Here is an 18,559-nt window from a genome sequence, read left to right as displayed (position 1 = left end):
GTATGTGTATGCTGGCCCAGACGATTGCCATTTGGTCACGTTTGAACATGTTATTTGTCAGTGTAATAATATGGTGCATCTGCAAATAAGGAATTGAAGAGGAGCAGCAGTGTCTTCAATTTCTGCTGTTTTGATTGTTGGAGCTGTTGACCCTGTGTAGGACTACAATATGTTGACCAGGTATCAGTAAGTAGGTCAGATGCCGTATGGGACTGGTTACTCTTGAACTGCCTTAGGCTTTTAAAGGCAGCTGAAGAACTATAGGTTGGATTCTCCTTTCACCACTTAAGATGGTCAAGTTTCCCCATATCTGTGTGTTTCCCACAGGTTGTACGTGCAGCTCGGCATGCTTGGGATGAATGACGGATTATCCAGACCACTGAAAACAATGAATGTTTCTCTCTGTCTCAAATGAAAGAAAGGCTTGTTGGGAGGTGTTATTCATTGTCATTAAATGGGTGACAACACCCATCCCACACTCAAGGTCATGGTTCATAAAGTTTATTAAGAGTAATACCCCTGTGGCTGGCATTCCTTGCTCTACTGACAATCAGGATGAATCTATTATTTTAGCAGAAGTAAACAGGAGGTGTGTCCCCACACAATGTGCCCCCCCATAATGCTTCTGGGTAGTCTAATTATGGCTGATACCTTGTCCTAAAGAGCTGTTTCTAACCAACAGGGAGAAGGCGTCAGAGTCTCTTTCTAGTCAAGGCCTTAGCCTTGTCCAAAAGTAGGACTCTCAGGACCCCATACAACAATACCTGTTTAGCCCACTACTGCGATCTTTACATGCTAATATGCATATAAAGCAAGAACTGCACTAATTTGTCTTGCATATTCTACCCCAAACCAGAAGTAGTGGACTTTGGCTATAAGTGAATACTGGGAGTTGTAGTTCAGCCAGATAGGTACCGGTTACACCTATAGCCTGCACAACCATTTTTCACATATTATTCCCAAATGTGCATAAACAGATCCTGTTTACTTGACTGTCTAGCACTTATTTTTCTGCTTTTTCACTTCCTTTCCGACTACAGGGTGTAATACGCAGGTGTGTAATGACCTTAAAATATTTGTGTTATGAAACATTGTGTCTGTGACCAACGTCACACCTGTCACTCAACTCGCATTAGCCTCAGGGCAGGGTCCCCTATTGTGTCGCAGCAAGAAGCAAGACAACAAGCAGTGCATGACAGAGAATACAGCTCGTGGATAGGTTTGCCACCTGGCCAGTGTTTTACCGAACTGGCCAGTAAAAATTCTGGTTGATCCCAATGTTATTAATAGGGAAAAAAGATAAATATATAGGAAGGCTGGTATTTTTTTCCAGAAAAGATGGCATACTTACTAGTGGATAATAGATTTTAATAGTAATTTTGGCAATTTATTCCAATTTTCCATTCCCCATCCACAAAAACATTCTTTTCCCACATTTGTCGCCAGCAGAGAAAAAAATGGTTGCCATGGGCGTTTATCCTGCGTGACAAAGCTTTGGTTTTAATGACCAAGGATTGGCACACTGGGCAACTCTGAGCCTTTCTTCCCTGCAGCAATTATTAGCTCTGTGGGTGGGGGTACAAACCATATGAAATTGCCCCAGTCCCCATTTATTTCTATTCAGTCACCTGCAAGCACTGGTGAACTCTCTTAATTGTTGTCATTTTTTTTTTGTACACTGAAGCCCTAAAGTTAATTTACAAGTGGTAAGTGCAATAAAAGTTGCAAAATCGAGTGTGAAAGGTACTTGTGGAGATTAAGGTTCAATTGTAGCTTATTCTGCTGAATAACACCCAAATGCACGCCTTGGTGCAAAATAACTCTTGATTTAATGTCAGTCTGGATCTTGTACTAATTCCAGGGTTGTCTTACTGGGTCGCGCACCTATAACACTGGAGTACTAAGATGGAAATTGTGTGTAAAAATACACTGCAATTAGGGTACATATTTTTCTCCACCTTTCTAAATGAACCCTGCACAGGGGCCTACAGCGATGGATTCCTCGGGCGGGTGCCTGTAGGCTACACAATCTGATTGACCAGCCACACTCCCCCGGCCACCGTGGGCTTAAGCGCCGACGAATTAGGGGCGCACAGGTCCCCATAATGCGGGAAGGCGGCATGCAAACCTTAATTTTTTGCCATTCTAGGCTCGGGCCTTTGTGGCCTCTCCACAAATCTGGCCTGGGGACCTAACTAAAGAGGAAAATGATCATCCAGCTCAGGTCCAGACTGAGAATTAAAATATGCCCTGGCATTTAAAGGAGAGCTATCGCGAAAATGAAGACAGAATAAAGAGAAACAGATGCTGAGAGGAATAGTGAAGATAAAGTTGATTATTTCAGAAACTGTACAGAATTTTTAATTGATTGTATTTAGAAAGTTTCTTATTTCAGTATGAGGAAGCTTATATTAAATTTTCATTTTCGTGATAGTTCCCCTTTAAAGTACACAGAGGCCCAAACAGCCCACTAAATACTGACTTTCTATGACACCTTATAGCAGCCCCTGGCATTTGCCAGAACCCACAGTTTGCCAGTTCGGGCCTGATCCAGCCCATGGGGTACAGATAGGGTTGCCACCTGGACGGTAAATAGGGTTGGCACCTTTTATATAAAATAATAAATATAATAATAAAAATAATAACGGCCTTCCTATTTATTTATCTTTTTTCCATATTAATAACATTGGGATCAACCATCATTTTTACTGGCCAGGCCGGTAAAATACTGGCAAGTTGGCAACCCTAACGGTAAAAATCATACCTCCCAACTGTCCCTTTTTCGGAGGGACAGTCCCTCTTTTGACAGCTCAACCTGCAGTCCCTCATTTGTACTGGAAAGTCCCTATTTTCTCTGCAACAGCCAGAAAAAGAAACAAAGTTTCTCACTTATTTGCTTTTAGGAGAGCACAGAACAGCTAACAGGTGCAAATAAGATACTTTGTAATAATTTTGAGACACAAAAACACAGTTTAGATAAGGAGAAATATTTTCAAACTTTCATAACCTGACAAATTTTGTAAAATGAACATGGCAATTAAGGGGTGTGGCCACAGAAAGGGGCATGGTCAAAATGTCGCTGTTCTACGTGCGCAAACATTTTTTGTCCCTCTTTTTACTTTCAAAATGTTGGGAGGTATGAAAAATGATGGTTGATCCCAATGTTATTAATATGGAAAAAAGATAAAAATATAGGAAGGCCTGTGTTTTTTCCAGAAACAGTGACAACCCTAGGGTACAGGGAGTGGGTGTTTGACTGACACAGCTTCAGTTTATAACAAAGTCTTATTGCCAAAGTTTATGAGGTACAGTAACTTCTAGTCAGGCCAATGTCCCTCTGTCTCTTCCCTCATTGTTTATTGAAGGCAAGTTTGTTAGGGGGGCGGGAAGCAGAGGGTGGGTTTTATAATACACAATATGTCGTGTGTGACTGAATGGTTGTCATTCCTGTCACTCCACACAAAGCCCTAGGCCTGGAGCCCTTATGTTGGACCCTGGAGGCCTGCACGTCTCTCTCTAATAAGGCAGCGTGAGCGCGCAGAGATGGAACGCACGTCCCCAGTGAAGGAGGCGGGGCGGGCGCGCGTTTTTGTTGTTTCATGAATGAAATCCAATCGGACCGACAGACAGAGCAGGGGCGGCCGCTGACGTCACGGGGCGCTGCTGCTGCTGCAGCTGGAAAGGGGGCGGAGACAAGAGGGAGGGTGATGCCCAGCAGCAGGGTAATAGAAATACTCGCCCCCTGAGTTAGGAAGGGGCAAGGGGGCTGCTGTCAGACAATGAGAGCGCGCTGGGCTGCTTTGGAGCTTCTTATCTGCCTCTAGAGATCCGCAACTGGGGAAGCATCGCGCAGGGATCCGGGGGAAGTGGCACTGGCACACACGGTAGGTATCCATGTGCCTAATGCACCTGCCAGGGATGCACTGGAGCAGCTCTTCCATGTTATTGGCACAGGCCACGTGATCTTTATCCATATGTTTATATGTGTACATAGGGAGCAGCTTGCCCATGTTGTGTTTCCATATGGCACCTTTATTATTTACATACTGCACTCTTCATTGTGTCTTGCCAGTGCCATTGCTGCTGCTGCTGGGAGTTGTAGTTTGACAGTAGCTCTACTGTATCTACATCACATCCCTGTACACCTTATTGTCTGTCACCCTTGTCTGACCTGGTGCTGGTTGTTAGGGGATGCTGGGAGTTGTAGTCGCTTAAGATACCCCAGCTTTGTGTCTGTGATGTGCATTGCACACTCTGAGCTTGGCACGTTACCTGCCTGCATGATTGTATATTATATATATTTATATTTGTTTTAAATTGAATACAAGAGAGTGCTTGCCAACTACAAGCATACTTAACTGACCGTGCCGAGTGCGGACTATATATAGAAAAAGGAAAAATAGCTGCACTCACTTACTGGAGAAAAAGCCTGGGTGCACAAAGCAGAAAAGTCATATAGAATATCATGTAAAGCAAGGCACTCGCAGGACTTTAAAATCTGGTGAAAAAGAGATAACGTTTATTTATTAATCCAACCTTGAAGGTCTCAAGGAAGACCGAAACGTTGTAATTTTCTCTTTTTTACCATATTTTAAAGTCCTGTGAGTGCCTTGCTTTACATGATATTATATATATAGAGAGAGAGAGAGGGGTATGGGACCTGTTATCCAGAATGCTCGGGAACTGGGGCTTTCCGGATAACGGATCTTTCTGTAATTTGGGTCTTCATACCTTAAGTCTACTAGAAAATCATTTAAACATTAATGAAGCCCAATAGGATTGGTTTGTCTCTAATAAGGATTCATTATATCTTAGTTGGGATCAAGTACAACCGACTGGGGACCTGGGGGTTGCTGGATAAGGGATCTTTCCGTACTTTGGATCTTCATACTTTAATAGTCTACTAGAAAATCATGTAAACATTAAATAATCCCAATAGACTGGTTTTGCTTCCAATAAGGATTAATTATATCTTAGTTGGGATCAAGTACAAGATATTGTTTTTTTATTATGGAGAAAAAGGAAATCATTTTTTAAAAAAATTGAATAAAATGGACGGCCTTGCTGAAATTTGAATCTTTCTGGATATCAGGTTTGCGGATAACGGATCCCATACCTGTATATCAAAAAAAAAAAAAAAAGCTGCAGCCTTAGCCCTGGCAGTGATGGAATGCTGGGAGCTGTAGTGTTGTATTCATTCCAGGCTGGGAAGCTTTGATGTGTTTGGGATCTGCATTACACACCCTGATAGTCCATAGATTTGTGATTTGGCACCCACCGTGCCAGGCATGCTGTGTGCGCTGAACAACGGTGCCCAGCAGCTGGAGGCTGTTAGAAATTTCTGGGAGCTGTAGTTAAGCAACAGCCGTGCATGTTTGTCTTTGGTGCACTGTGTGGTATGAATGTGGGACTGGGCGGGTGGTGAGTTGTAGTTCTGTGCCAAACAAAGGGAGTCACAGGATGATGCTGCCCCATGCTCTGTCATTCATTCCTACATGCCCTGCCTGCTTGGCTCGTCCCACCAGCACTTGCTTTTATTAAATATTCATTGCATTTCTATGACTGGCATGTGCTGTGCGCCCTGTGCTATGTGTTATTATTCCTATTGTTTATGTACAATGGGCCCCCTGCTGCCAATTGCATTGCACATGCTTCAGACACTAACTTCTGCAGCCTGCTGGGGGGGGGGGTGCTGCTGCTGGGAGTTGTAGTTCACCACCCAGACTGCCCATGCCCAGCTGGCAGTCTAGACACCTACATGCATGTGTGTGTGTGCAGTCTGTTTGTATATAATGTTGTCGCATCAAGCATGCAGCCTCCATCTGTTGTGGATTAATCCTCCAGCCAAGGATGCTGGGATTTGTAGCTCACAGCAGCTGTTGAAGCACATGAGGTTAAATGTTTCCACATCCCGTAGGGTTGGAAAGGATCATGGGAAATGTAGGAAATTTACCAAGTACTCCAATGAGTGTATGACTTCAAACAGCACACCATCACTATTTCACTCTGTGCATGCCTGTGGGATTTGAATGGATTCTGGCATTTGCTTGCTTTGATGGCAGTTGCAGGCGGCAGGTTCATTGTGGGCTGCCAGGAAATAAAGGAGCTCAGCGCCGATGGAATGAGGCTTTGTGTGCCCTCGTTATCCCTGGCCGCCTCTAATGAGGCTCGTTACCTCATGAAACGGGAAAGGCTAAACGCCTGCTGTGATTGTGCAAAACAAAGGTGCGCGTGTCTCGCGGCTCATGGGGATTGTGTGCACTTAGCGTGTGTGCGTGTCAGGAGCTCAGCAGCTTATGCAACTCATCTCTCCCCTCGGGGGTTTGTCGGCCTATGAAAGGGGCCACAATTGTCAGTATTGCCTCAGCTCGTATACGAGCGGCAGTTGCATCAGGTTCACCTCGGTACCTATGGAGTCTGTTGTGTGTTGCCGTGGCAACGGTTGTAGGCAGTCAAGAAGGGGGGCATGTGGCATGTAAACAGAACCATTTAAAGCTATGGGCTGGGTCTCTGTCACTGACTCCATTGGGAGCCGTTTATGTAGTAATAATGCTAAGTGCTGTTGTGCCAGTGGGTTATAGAAGAAGCACACCCTACGTCCGCTGGGGGGGGGGGAATTTAGGGGGTATACTGGGGCACTGATTGATAAAGCCATTTCCAAATATCGTTAGCAGGACTCTAAAATGAATTTGCTTTGGGCCCAGTAACTTGTAGTTCAGCCACCGCATGAATCGTACTGCACATGCGCAGCCACGCGTAGAAGGAAGAAGCCCAAAGAAGATCGCTCCATGGTGCTCACTAGTATAACCCCGGGCCGGTGCAGTTTTCTGCTGATAGGAGCACCGGCCCATTTGGCACCTCCAAGTGCTGCAAGCCTTTCCTTCTTCTTTAATGGTTCTTGCCTCAGACCTACCGGGGTCCAGGCAATAACTGTCTGTGCAGGGGCAGAAAACAGCCCCTCCATTCCCAGTGTTTTGCTGCCTGCCAGGATTCACCCCATGTGCCAGAGCATCAGTCTAGCAGTTTCAGGCCCTTGTGACTTTATGTGAGTTAAAGACCCATACCCCACTTCAATCCTTTTATGTCCATGCTCAAACCACCCTCTGTGTCATATCCAAATTGCACTGGATTATATTGAAAAAAAATACTGGTTTAATTTTTCATCTCATTTATATCTCATATATTTTTTAATCCCAATATTTAAAAAAAGTAAGTAAAAGCTTTTAAAATCAAAGTAAAATCTGGAATAAATACATTATAAAGATGGAGCTAACCTGTTGCTGCACTCAAGATCGAGGGCCCCATAGACTGCTATTAGTATTGGATTTGTTTTAATGGGTACAAAATGTATCCCGTTTGAATATTGCTAGATTCGTGTCCAAGGATGGGAATTTTCCTTGGCTGGGGCCCACTAGGTTTCTATGGTACTCTGGCTGGGCAGTCAGACCCTATGGGGCAAATTCACTAAGATTCGTAGTTGCGCCAGGCGTAACTTCGCCACACTTCGCCAGGCGTAGTTTCGCCAGCGCTTTGCAAATTCACTAAAATCCGAAGTTGGGCTCAGGGGTAGCGTAAGGTTGCGAAGTTGCGCTAGCGTTGATTCGCTAAGTAAAGCGAAGTTACGCTAGCGAAGGCTAATTTGCATACGGCGCCAAATTCAAATTTCAATGGAGGAATACGTATCAGCACTACAAATGGCTAGAAAAGCTTCAAAACATCAAATAAAAATTTTATTTTGCCCTACACATGTGCCCACTGTCTAGGTAAGTTGCCATGAGTCAGGAAATGTAGGGGGGAAGGAGGGGAGCCCCAAAAAAAATCTCGATCTTTTTCAGCCTATCACCCATAATGTAGAAAACACGCCAGCGTTTTTTGGGACTTAGAAAAAATTTGGACTTTTTTTGAAGCAATCCCTATCTACTCTATTGCGCTTCGCCTGGTCTGAGGTGGCGAAGGAAGTCTAGCGTAAAAGGTAGCGTTCAGTACACTGCACGTGTTAGTGAATTTGCGTAGTTACGTCGCTAGCGAAATTTCGCCAGGTGTAAGGGTGCGAAGTAACACTAGCGAAACTACGCCAGCGTTCGTTAGTAAATTTAACGAAATTTAACGAAAATGCCAAACGCTAGCGAAGTAACGCTAGCGTGCGGCGCTTAGTGAATTTGCCCCTATGTGTATAATCCGGATAGACTCGGCTAAAACTTCTATCATTTACATGTATGCTAAGCACTGGACGTGAAGCCATGCCTAGAGTTAGAGACGTGGGGCAATGGAGGAAGGCTGGGGCCCCTTTTGCGAGGGGGGGTATAAATAATGAAGACCAATTGAAAAGTTGCTTAGAATTATCCATTCTATGACATACTCAAAGGTGAACAACCACTTTGACCATGTTAGCAGTAACTGGCGACTGCAGGGCAGTGCAACCTGACAATTGATGTGACCAGCAGGATCAAAGCTGCTGAACTGCAACCTTGATGCATCTTATATATTCAGTTTCATCAGTGGCACGTGGTTACTATAATGTATATTAAGTCAGGAGTGGCCTAATATTGGCATTAACACCATTATTAATTCCATCCCGGACTTAATTTTTCTCATACACTTTGTTGTTTTTGGAAGTATTGGATTAAATGCAGAAGACATTCCATGGAATGTATTGCAATGTTTATGTAAGGTTATTACACCCTGAGTCCCTTTGTTGGGCTCTGTCCAACAGTGACATTTCCTTCCTCGTGCAACAATGTGTATATATACAACGAATGCTTTGTGACTGTGTTTAATCCATACATAATGGCATTGTTATGAAAAGTTATTTGAAGTCAGAATATATTCCTAACCTCAGTGTTTATGTGTAATCTAGCAGTACAGGTATGGGGCTTGTTATCTAGAATGATCAGGACCTGGGGTTTTCCAGATAATGGATCTTTCTGTAATTTGGATCTTCATACCTTAAGTCTACTAAAAAATGATGTAAACTTTAAGGGGGTTATTTACTAAAATCCAATTTGATTTTATTGTTTCAATCAAAAAAGCTTTACCAAAATCCAATCCCCGATTTTTGGCCTTTTTATCATTAAAATAACATGGATCATTCAATTTTTTACAGGTTTTTGCCCTGAATTTTTCAGATTATCCCAGCACATACCTCACTATCTTCAAATTGGGATAGGGACATCTCCTAGAAATTTATACTTGAGCTTGACAGGTCTGGGATGATGGGTTTTTGGATTTGGGCTTTCTGCAGCATCGGGGGATAATAAATTTGAAAAATTTGTGTTTTTTCCCCATGAAAAAATTAGTTTTGGTCCCAAAAAGACAGACTAGAAAATGTAGTTTTAGTAAATAAGGCCCTAAATAAACCCAATAGGCTAGTTCAGCCTCCAATAAGGATTAATTATATCTTAGTTGGGATCAAGTACAGGTATGGATCTGTTATCTGGAAACCCATTTTTCAAAAAGCTCTGAATTACGGAAAGGCTGTCTTCCATAGATTCCATTATAATCAAATAATCCACATTTTTAAAAATGATTTCCTTTTCCTCTGTAATAATAAAACAGTAGCTTGTACTTGATCCAAACTAAGATATAATTAATCTTTATTGGAAGCAAAACCAGCCTGTTGGGTTTATTTAATAGTTACAGGATTTTCTAGTAGACGTAAGGTATGAAGATCCAAATTACAGAAAGACATTATTCAGAAAACCCCAGGTCCTGAGTATTCTGCATAACAGGTCCCATACCTGTACAAGGTACTGTTTTATTATTACAGAGTAAAAGAACATTTACATTTTTAAAAATTTGGATTATTTGGATAAAATGGAATCTATGGGAGATGGCCTTTCCATAATTCGGAGCTTTTTGGATAACAGGTTTCCGGATAATAGATCTCATACTTTTAATGGAGTATAGGGCATAAAGAGTTTGAATCCAGGATTCGGTTCTGGAGTTGGCACAGTCCAAGCGTTATTTGTACGATATGGCTGAAACCTAGGTATTCGCAAAGTCCAATCCCCTTTAATTTGTGTGACTTTGAAGCTTTGGAACACTGAAAACAACAATTAAACACTTTGTTCAAAATTGGGGCAGTTTTTTGAATGTTCTAAAATGTGCAAATTAGGATTCTGATTCAGTTTTGGGCAGATCTATTGTGGAGGACCCCTTGGGTACATATGGGCGTAACTAACGCTAGTTTTAAAGCATCAGAACACTGCTTTGTGGGTAAAAAAAATGGCAATTGCATCAGATTTTTAAGCAATGGAATCTGGAGTAGGAGAGGGCATCAAGCACTAAATTGCCTCTTTGAATTGAAAAAGCCGGGTGCAGTTTCATGCAGGTGATTAGCACTCAAAAACACGGTACATTTTCGGCAGCACAAAACTGCACCCAGCGCTTTCATGCGATTTGAGTTGGATTTTAATCTGGATTGTTTTGTCCCCTAGTCTAATTATCATCCTCATCAAGTTCTTAGTGGTACAACCCCACCCGCTGCAGCCCCAAACTCCACTTCCTAAATTGCAAGAAAAGACATTAAGCCACGAATAAAAATAACTAGCCATGTTTTTTTATTTTCAAATTCATAACTGCGATTGATAACTGTACGTTATTTAATATCCTCTTAATGAATTAATAATAAAGCTTGGAAAGCAAAATTAAATCTTCAATCAGATCCAATGGTAATAGAAGCCAGTGATTTACCTTATTATACTGTCTGTATTCCTTTACGGTACGAGGAATATCTGTACAAATAGTTATTTGCGCTGTTAGTGCTATAGAGCTTGCAATCTATTCCCAGATACTTCAGCTCACTTGCATTACAGTAGGAAAGGTCTCTGCAGATCAAGCTGACAATATACTGAGAACATCAAGGTTCAAAGGCTGCATTAGAATTACAGGATAATCCCTGTAGGTCTGGTTGCTACTTTAATCTGAGGGACTAGTGTTTTTTTATTTGGAAAACGGAGTTTGTGAAACGAGACAATGGGGGGACAGGGGTTCTCAGGTTTAGAAATCAACCAAGGGATGGTTCACCTATAAGTTAACTTTTAGTATTTTATAGAATAGCTAATTCCAATTAACTTTTCAGTTGGCCTTCATTTTTTCTTTTTTTAATAATTTTATTCTTCTTCTGACTCTTTCCAGCTTTCAAATGGGGGGTCACTGACCCCATCTAAAAAACAAATGCTCTGTAAGGCTACAAATCTCGTGTGTCTGACACAGGAATTACCTGTGCTCATCTGGGTCTGTTTTCTGCTCACGAACTTGAATATTCACTCAACGTGTTGGGGTGGAACAGAGCAACTTGTGGTGCAATCTCCTCTAATGAGACCCAGTCGGTAGACCTGTTTAACAGCTCGGTTGAGACCATAGTAGAACTAAGATTGCTTTGAGAAAGGTCCAATTGAGGAATGGGTCGGGTGATGGTGCAGGCTAAAGAAACTGGTGGTAAATGGGCCATTGGGAGCCCCCTTTTATGCTTTCTATGTTCCTACAGTCTCTAAATACAATCCAACTTTAAGGGTGGTGGCACACGAGGAGATAGTCGCCAAGCAACAAATCTTCGCTTGCCGACTAATCTCCCCATGTGCCACCACCCTAAAGGAACAGTAACACCAAAATTGAAGGTGTTTTAAATCCATAAAAATGTAATGTACTGTAGTGCTGCACTGGTACAACTGGTGTGTTTTCTTGAGAAACTCTACTATAGTTTATATAAACAAGCTGCTGTGTAGCCATGGGGGCAGCCATTCAAGCACAGGATGCACAGTAGATAACAGATAAGTACTACTATAGTTTATTTAAACAAGCTGCTGTGTAGCCATGGGGGCAGCCAATCAAAGCTGAAAAAGGAGAAAAGGCTACAGCAGATAACTGATAAGCTCTACAGTATACAATGGGATTCTGCAGAAGTCATCTATCTACTGTGTATCATGTGCTTCAATTGCTGCCCCATTACTACACAGCAGCTTGTTTATATAAATTATAGTAGTACTTATCTGGTATCTATTGTGTATCCTGTGCTTGAATGGCTGCCCCATGGCTACACAACAGCTTGTTTATATAAACTATAGTAATACTTATCTGTTATCTACTGTGTATCCTGTGCTTTAATGGCTGCCCCCATGGCTACACAGCACTTGTTTATATAAACTATAGTAATACTTATTTGTTATCTACTGTGTATCCTGTGCTTAAATGGCTGCCCCCATGGCTAAACAGCAGCTTGTTTATATAAACTATAGTAGTACTTATCTGTTATCTACTGTGTATCTTGTGCTTGAATGGCTGCCCCTTTGCTACACAGCAGCTTGTTTATATAAACTATAGTAGTACTTATTTGTTATCTACTGTGTATCCTGTGCTTGAATGGCTGCCCCCATGGCTACACAGCAGCTTGTTTATATAAACTATAGTAGTGTTTCTGAAGCAAACACACCAGTTTTACCAGTGCAGCACAACAGTATATTATATTGTCATTACATTAAAACACTTCCATTTTTTTGGTGTTACTTTTACTTTAACTCCATGTTTAGCAACAAGCACCAAACTTGCTGATTGGTTTCTATTGGTTACAAGACCTGGAATAAACTTTGCGTCAGTTTATTTCCTTACAGCAATGGTTCCCAAACTGTGGGGCTGTCCCCTTCCAAGCAGTGAGGGGGGCTCAGCCTAAAGGCCATTTAGGTGACATTTTGGGGTGAATTCTCTCCTAAGCCCAGTATATTCGGGTCAATTATGTTGAGATTTGGTATCACCGCCAGCTTATAGCAGTCAGTGGAGAACTGCCCAATATCACCTTCGTGCCACCCCATATCGACACAAATCGCCTGTCACCGTGAATTACAGAAGGCACAAAGGGGTATCAAGTGTATCCCCACCAGCAAACGCCAAGGTCCATTTTCCCGTTAGAAATGCGAATCTTGCCAGGGATCACTCGCTGGAAAAAAAAAATTCCCTCCCGAAAGCAAATGGTAATATTCAGCATCAGCTCTCCTGGCGCCGTTTAACAAGCTCAGAGAATAGATAAGTCCACTAGAAAGCAGCGACGCTGAAGTGCTATAATAGAGCGTTTCCCTTGGGAGAAGAAAGCAGTATGAACAGGTATCATTCGCTGCACTGCAGTAAAACACTAAAGCAGTGAATGTACGTCGGGGGGGATTGGGTTAATGTATCACTGCAAAGTGAATCCGGACATTCTAGTCATGTTCTACCTTTATATACAAGCAATTTTGGCATTTAATCCTAAAACTTGTGCGGTTGCATGTGTGCATGTCCATAGGGTGTTGCTGTACTACAAATCCCAGCATCTCCATGCAGAAGTATCCTAAAAGTTCTGGTTTCTTCTAGATAGGCCCTCATTCGACTTCTTATTGTGTTTAGTGAAAACAGGGGCAGATGGGAGGTTTGTTTATATGAAAACAGCCTTCAAGCTCAAAGAATGCCATTGGTATAAAAGGAGAAACTTGTTTTGGTCTGGAGGGGGGTCCGTCAGTCTGACTCCTAAATGTTTCCATCTCTAAGGGGCCAAACCACTGAATTAGGGACTGAACCACTGAACCCTGTTTCTTTCCTTTACAGGGCTGTATAAATGGACACTGACATGGATTACGAAAGGCCCAACGTTGAAACCATAAAGTGCGTGGTGGTGGGAGATAACGCAGTCGGGAAGACCCGTCTCATCTGCGCGAGAGCGTGTAATACCACCTTAACCCAGTACCAGCTGCTGGCCACTCACGTCCCTACAGTATGGGCAATAGATCAGTATCGAGTCTGCCAGGAGGTGAGTTACTCTGTGGTGCATTTCCTGCACAACTGTCTTCTCTGTGTTCTCTAAAGTAGGCGCTTGGGCCTTTTTTTCTATTAAAAGGGTTGTATTTAAATAGATACTGTCATGGTAAAACATGTAAAAACACATCAGTTAATAGTGCTGCTCCAGCAGAATTCTGCACTGAAATCCGTTTCTCAAAAGAGCAAACAGATTTTTTTATATTCAATTTTGAAATCTGACATGGGGCTAGACATATTGTCAGTTTCCCAGCTGCCCACAGTCATGTGACTTGTGCTCTGAAAATCTTTACTGCTGTACTGCTGCTGTACTGCAAGTTGGAGTGATGGCCCCCCCCAGCTGCCTAACAACAGAACAATGGAAAGGTAACCAGATAGCAGTTCCCACAACACAAGATTACAGCTGCCTGGTAGATCTAAGAACAGCACTTAATAGTAGTAAATCCAGGTCCCACTGACACATTCAGTTACATTGAGTAAGAGAAATAACAGCCTGCCAGAAAGCAGTTCCATCCTAAAGTGCTGGCACAAGTCACATGACAGAGGAAGCTGGGAAACTGACAATATGTCTAGCCCCAGATCAGATTTCAAAATTGAATATAAAAAAGCACTATTGAATATAAAGTAGCTCTATTAATTGATGTATTTTGAAAAATAACATGTTTTCCAATGACAGTATCCCTTTAACTCTAGCTATAGCATTGGGTTGATGCTCCCCTTGGCATGCAGCACTTTAGCATAGAAAATGGGGGCCCCCCACAAGCAACACCCCATTAGACAGTGCCCTAGTACATCAAGGGTAGTTAAAGGGGAACTATCACGAAAATGAAAATTCATTATAAGTTTCATTATACTGAAATAAACTTTCTAAAAACAATCAATTAAAAAATTCTGAAATAATCAAGTTCATCTTCACTATCCCTCTCTCAGTATCTGTTTCTCTTCATTCTCTCCATTCACGAGTTGGGTGTCAGATAGTCATTGACAGTTAGATCCAATATATCTTATAGGGGGTTTCCTTTCCTAGCAGATGTATTAGAGCTCACTCAAATAACTGATTCCAGTACAAACAAAATCTAACAAAATAACTGCCTTTTGCACAAATTCTGCATGTAGAGAGACATGATGTCTGGTGATTTTAATAGAGTGAGCTTTAATACATCTTCTAGGCAAAATGAGATATATTGGATCTAACTGTCAATGAATATCTGACACCCAACTGCTGCATGAAGAGAGAATGAAGAGAAACAGATGCTGAGAGAGGGATAGTGAAGATAAACTTGATTATTTCAGAAACGGTATAGAATTTCTAATTGATTATATTTAGAAAGTTTCTTGTTTCAGTATGATGAAGCTTATATTAAATTTTCATTTTCTCTATGGTTCCCATTTAAGGCTTGTGGCAGAATTACCGGTATAGAAGCAGTGTAATGCTAAGGTATAATGTATAGTAGACCATGCATAGTAGCCCTGTGAAGGTCTGATCTCTTCCAACATTGTAGCCTCATCTGGGGTGAGAAGAATGCATTTACACTATAAGGGATGTAGGGGAGATCGAAGGGCCATAATGACCCATGGAAATTCTTAAAGGGATACTGTCATGGGGAAAAAAAAATAATTTCAAAATGAATCCGTTAATAGTGCTGCTCCGGCAGAATTCTCCACTGAAATCCATTTCTCAAAAGCGCAAACAGATTTTTTTATATTCAATTTTGAAATCTGACATGGGGCTAGACATATTGTCAATTTCCCAGCTGCCCCAAGTCATGTGACTTGTGCTCTGATAAATTTCAATCACTCTTTACTGCTGTACTGCAAGTTGGAGTGATATCACCCCCCTCCCTTTTCCCCCCCAGCAGCCAAACAACAGAACAATGGGAAGGTAACCAGATAACAGCTCCCTAACACAAGATAACAGCTGCCTGGTAGATCTAAGAACGACACTCAATAGTAAAAACCCATGTCCCACTGAGACACATTCAGTTACATTGAGAAGGAAAAACTGCAGCCTGCCAGAAAGCATTTCTATCCTAAAGTGCAGGCACAAGTCACATGACATGGGGCAGCTGGGAAATTGACAATATGTCTAGCCCCATGTCAGATTTCAAAATTGAATATAAAAAAATCTGTTTGCTCTTTTGAGAAATGGATTTCAGTGCAGAATTCTGCTGGAGTAGAACTATTAACTGATGTGTTTTGAAAAAAACATGTTTTCCGATGACAGGATCCCTTTAAATCAGAAATCATAACGTTTTTCTTTTGTTTTTCATGCAGGTCCTTGAACGCTCTCGGGATGTCGTGGACGAAGTGAGCGTCTCTCTTAGGCTGTGGGACACTTTTGGCGATCACCACAAGGACAGACGCTTTGCTTACGGAAGGTAAATAGTAATAACTAAACAGCCTGCACTGCACATAATGATGTATGAGTATTGCTATAGATGCAGCGCAGAGGCTTGCATAGATATTAATAGCACATTGTGTAGAAGGCAGCGGCTGCTATCGCATTACACAGCGTATGTACGGCCATTGGCACAACTTTGGGAATCGAGCGCGGGTAATATTCCGAAATGTTTTTCAAAACTGTGCTTAATGTCACTGCTATTCTTACTAGTCAGGTGCAACTTCAGCTAGCCATGCTAGTGCCCCTTGAAGGGCCTTTCAAGACACTTAGGGCTCATACAAAATGCGGAAATTTACATTGCCTATAGCTGGGTTTCCAATCTGCATGTTAATGAACTACAACACTCAACGTTTGTCCGTGTCGGGAGGATGTTTTAAAGGCCCTTCAGTGGAGGTCACTACTTCATGATGCTTTCTGCTAATACAACATTGGAAATAAAGTGCGTGTAGAATATATGGCAGATTAGTATTTATTGGCCCAAATCTCTTAACCACCTCCTGTTGCAGCACCCAAGTAAATCTCCATATGTCAGACGCTGGACTAAATCCTGCAAATCAACTATTTTCAGAGGCTGTCCCTACCCAGGGTCACTTTCCTCGATTGCACAGTAGCTCCACAGTTTTATTGCTTAATGCCAGGATTAAATTAAAGGCTGGGAAATACGTCAGCTCTAACATAGCTACTGCATTGCAGCCACAATCCCTTCCCAGAGACTATTATCCCAATGTTACTATAGGCACCATCTCTCCCTACTATACCTGCTATCCACAGTCACACTCCCTTCCCAGAGACTATTATCCACTGTTACTATAGGCACCATCTCTCCCTACTATACCTGCTATCCCACAGTCACACTCCCTTCCCAGAGACTATTATCCACTGTTACTATAGGCACCATCTCTCCCTACTATACCTGCTATCCCACAGCCACACTCCCTTCCCAGAGACTATTATCCACTGTTACTATAGACACCATCTCTCCCTACTATACCTGCTATCCCACAGTCACACTCCCTTCCTAGAGACTATTATCCACTGTTACTATAGGCACCATCTCTCCCTACTATACCTGCTATCCCACAGTCACACTCCCTTCCCAGAGACTATTATCCCACTGTTACTATAGGCACCATCTCTCCCTACTATACCTGCTATCCCACAGTCACACTCCCTTCCCAGAGACTATTATCCACTGTTACTATAGGCACCATCTCTCCCTACTATACCTGCTATCCCACAGTCACACTCCCATTCCCAGAGACTATTATCCCACTGTTACTATATGACACCATCTCTCCCTACTATACCTGCTATCCCACAGTCACACTCCCTTCCCAGAGACTATTATCCACTGTTACTATAGGGCACCATCTCTCCCTACTATACCTGCTATCCCACAGTCACACTCCCTTCCCAGAGACTATTATCCCACTGTTACTATAGACACCATCTCTCCCTACTATACCTGCTATCCCACAGTCACACTCCCTTCCCAGAGACTATTATCCCACTGTAGACCACCATCTCTTCCCTACTATACCTGCTATCCACAGTCACACTCCCTTCCCAGAGACTATTATCCACTGTTACTATAGGCACCATCTCTCCCTACTATACCTGCAGTCACACTCCTTCCCAGAGACTATTATCCACTGTTACTATAGGCACTATACCTGCTATCCCACAGTCACACTCCCTTCCAGAGCTGAGCACCATCTCTCCCTACTATACCTGCTATCCCACAGTCACACTCCCTTCCCAGAGACTATTATCCCACTGTTACTATAGGCACCATCTCTCCCTACTATACCTGCTATCCCACAGTCACACTCCCTATTATCTCCATTGCAACTGAAGACGGCTCTAAACAAAACTTCCAACCAGTCAAACTAACTGCTTGCTTTGCTGTCATGCATCTGGGTGAATTGGTTAACAGACATACAAATGTGTTTCTTCCAATGATGCCAACTCCTGTGGTCTCCTGGGCATCATAATAAGCCACATCAGGATATAATTACAATCTGATTTCTTGGCACAGGCCATTGCTGGTTTCTTTTGGCTTCTTTGAAATTGTCGCTGGGTTTAAAAAGTGTTTGAAAAGACGCCCACGAGCCACTTCTGGTTTGGCACAACCTTTAAGTCTGACCTGTTTGAGATTAAAAGGCAAATTTTCGAGCATAGGTGCTGACTTGGCCCAGCAATATATTTTGGAGATTTTTTTGTAATTGTAGTCCAGCAACAGAGACCCAAGCTTAAGAAACAGCCTTTTAATCTAAGACTTCTTACATTTACTATAATTAACATATTTTGAGTTGGAGGCCATGCATGTCTTTTTCATGCCCACCTCTTGCAACTGGCAACAGCATTAGGAATTGAAAT

General features: G+C 42.3%; 1 protein-coding gene across 2 annotated transcripts in view; it reads left to right on the top strand.

Moving 5' to 3' along the window:
* The window catches only part of rhobtb1.L (Rho related BTB domain containing 1 L homeolog), a 56,334-nt gene that overhangs the window by 24,964 nt on the left and 12,811 nt on the right, over positions 1-18,559 (top strand). The window contains exons 1-3 of one of the 2 annotated variants that reach the window (XM_018225107.2): positions 3,621-3,884; positions 13,573-13,774; positions 16,054-16,157. In XM_018225107.2, the coding sequence (XP_018080596.1) occupies positions 13,583-13,774; positions 16,054-16,157 (296 nt within the window). In that variant the 5' untranslated portion in view covers positions 3,621-3,884; positions 13,573-13,582. Of the gene's footprint in view, positions 1-3,620; positions 3,885-13,572; positions 13,775-16,053; positions 16,158-18,559 lie in introns of those variants that run through there. The other variant, XM_041570243.1, reaches the window with a different exon arrangement.

This window comes from Xenopus laevis, chromosome 7L, assembly GCF_017654675.1.
Source record: "Xenopus laevis strain J_2021 chromosome 7L, Xenopus_laevis_v10.1, whole genome shotgun sequence".
Classification (NCBI taxonomy): Eukaryota; Metazoa; Chordata; class Amphibia; order Anura; family Pipidae; genus Xenopus; species Xenopus laevis.
The sequence above is the reverse complement of the archived record's forward strand: the minus strand, read 5'-3'. Positions and strand labels throughout refer to the sequence as shown.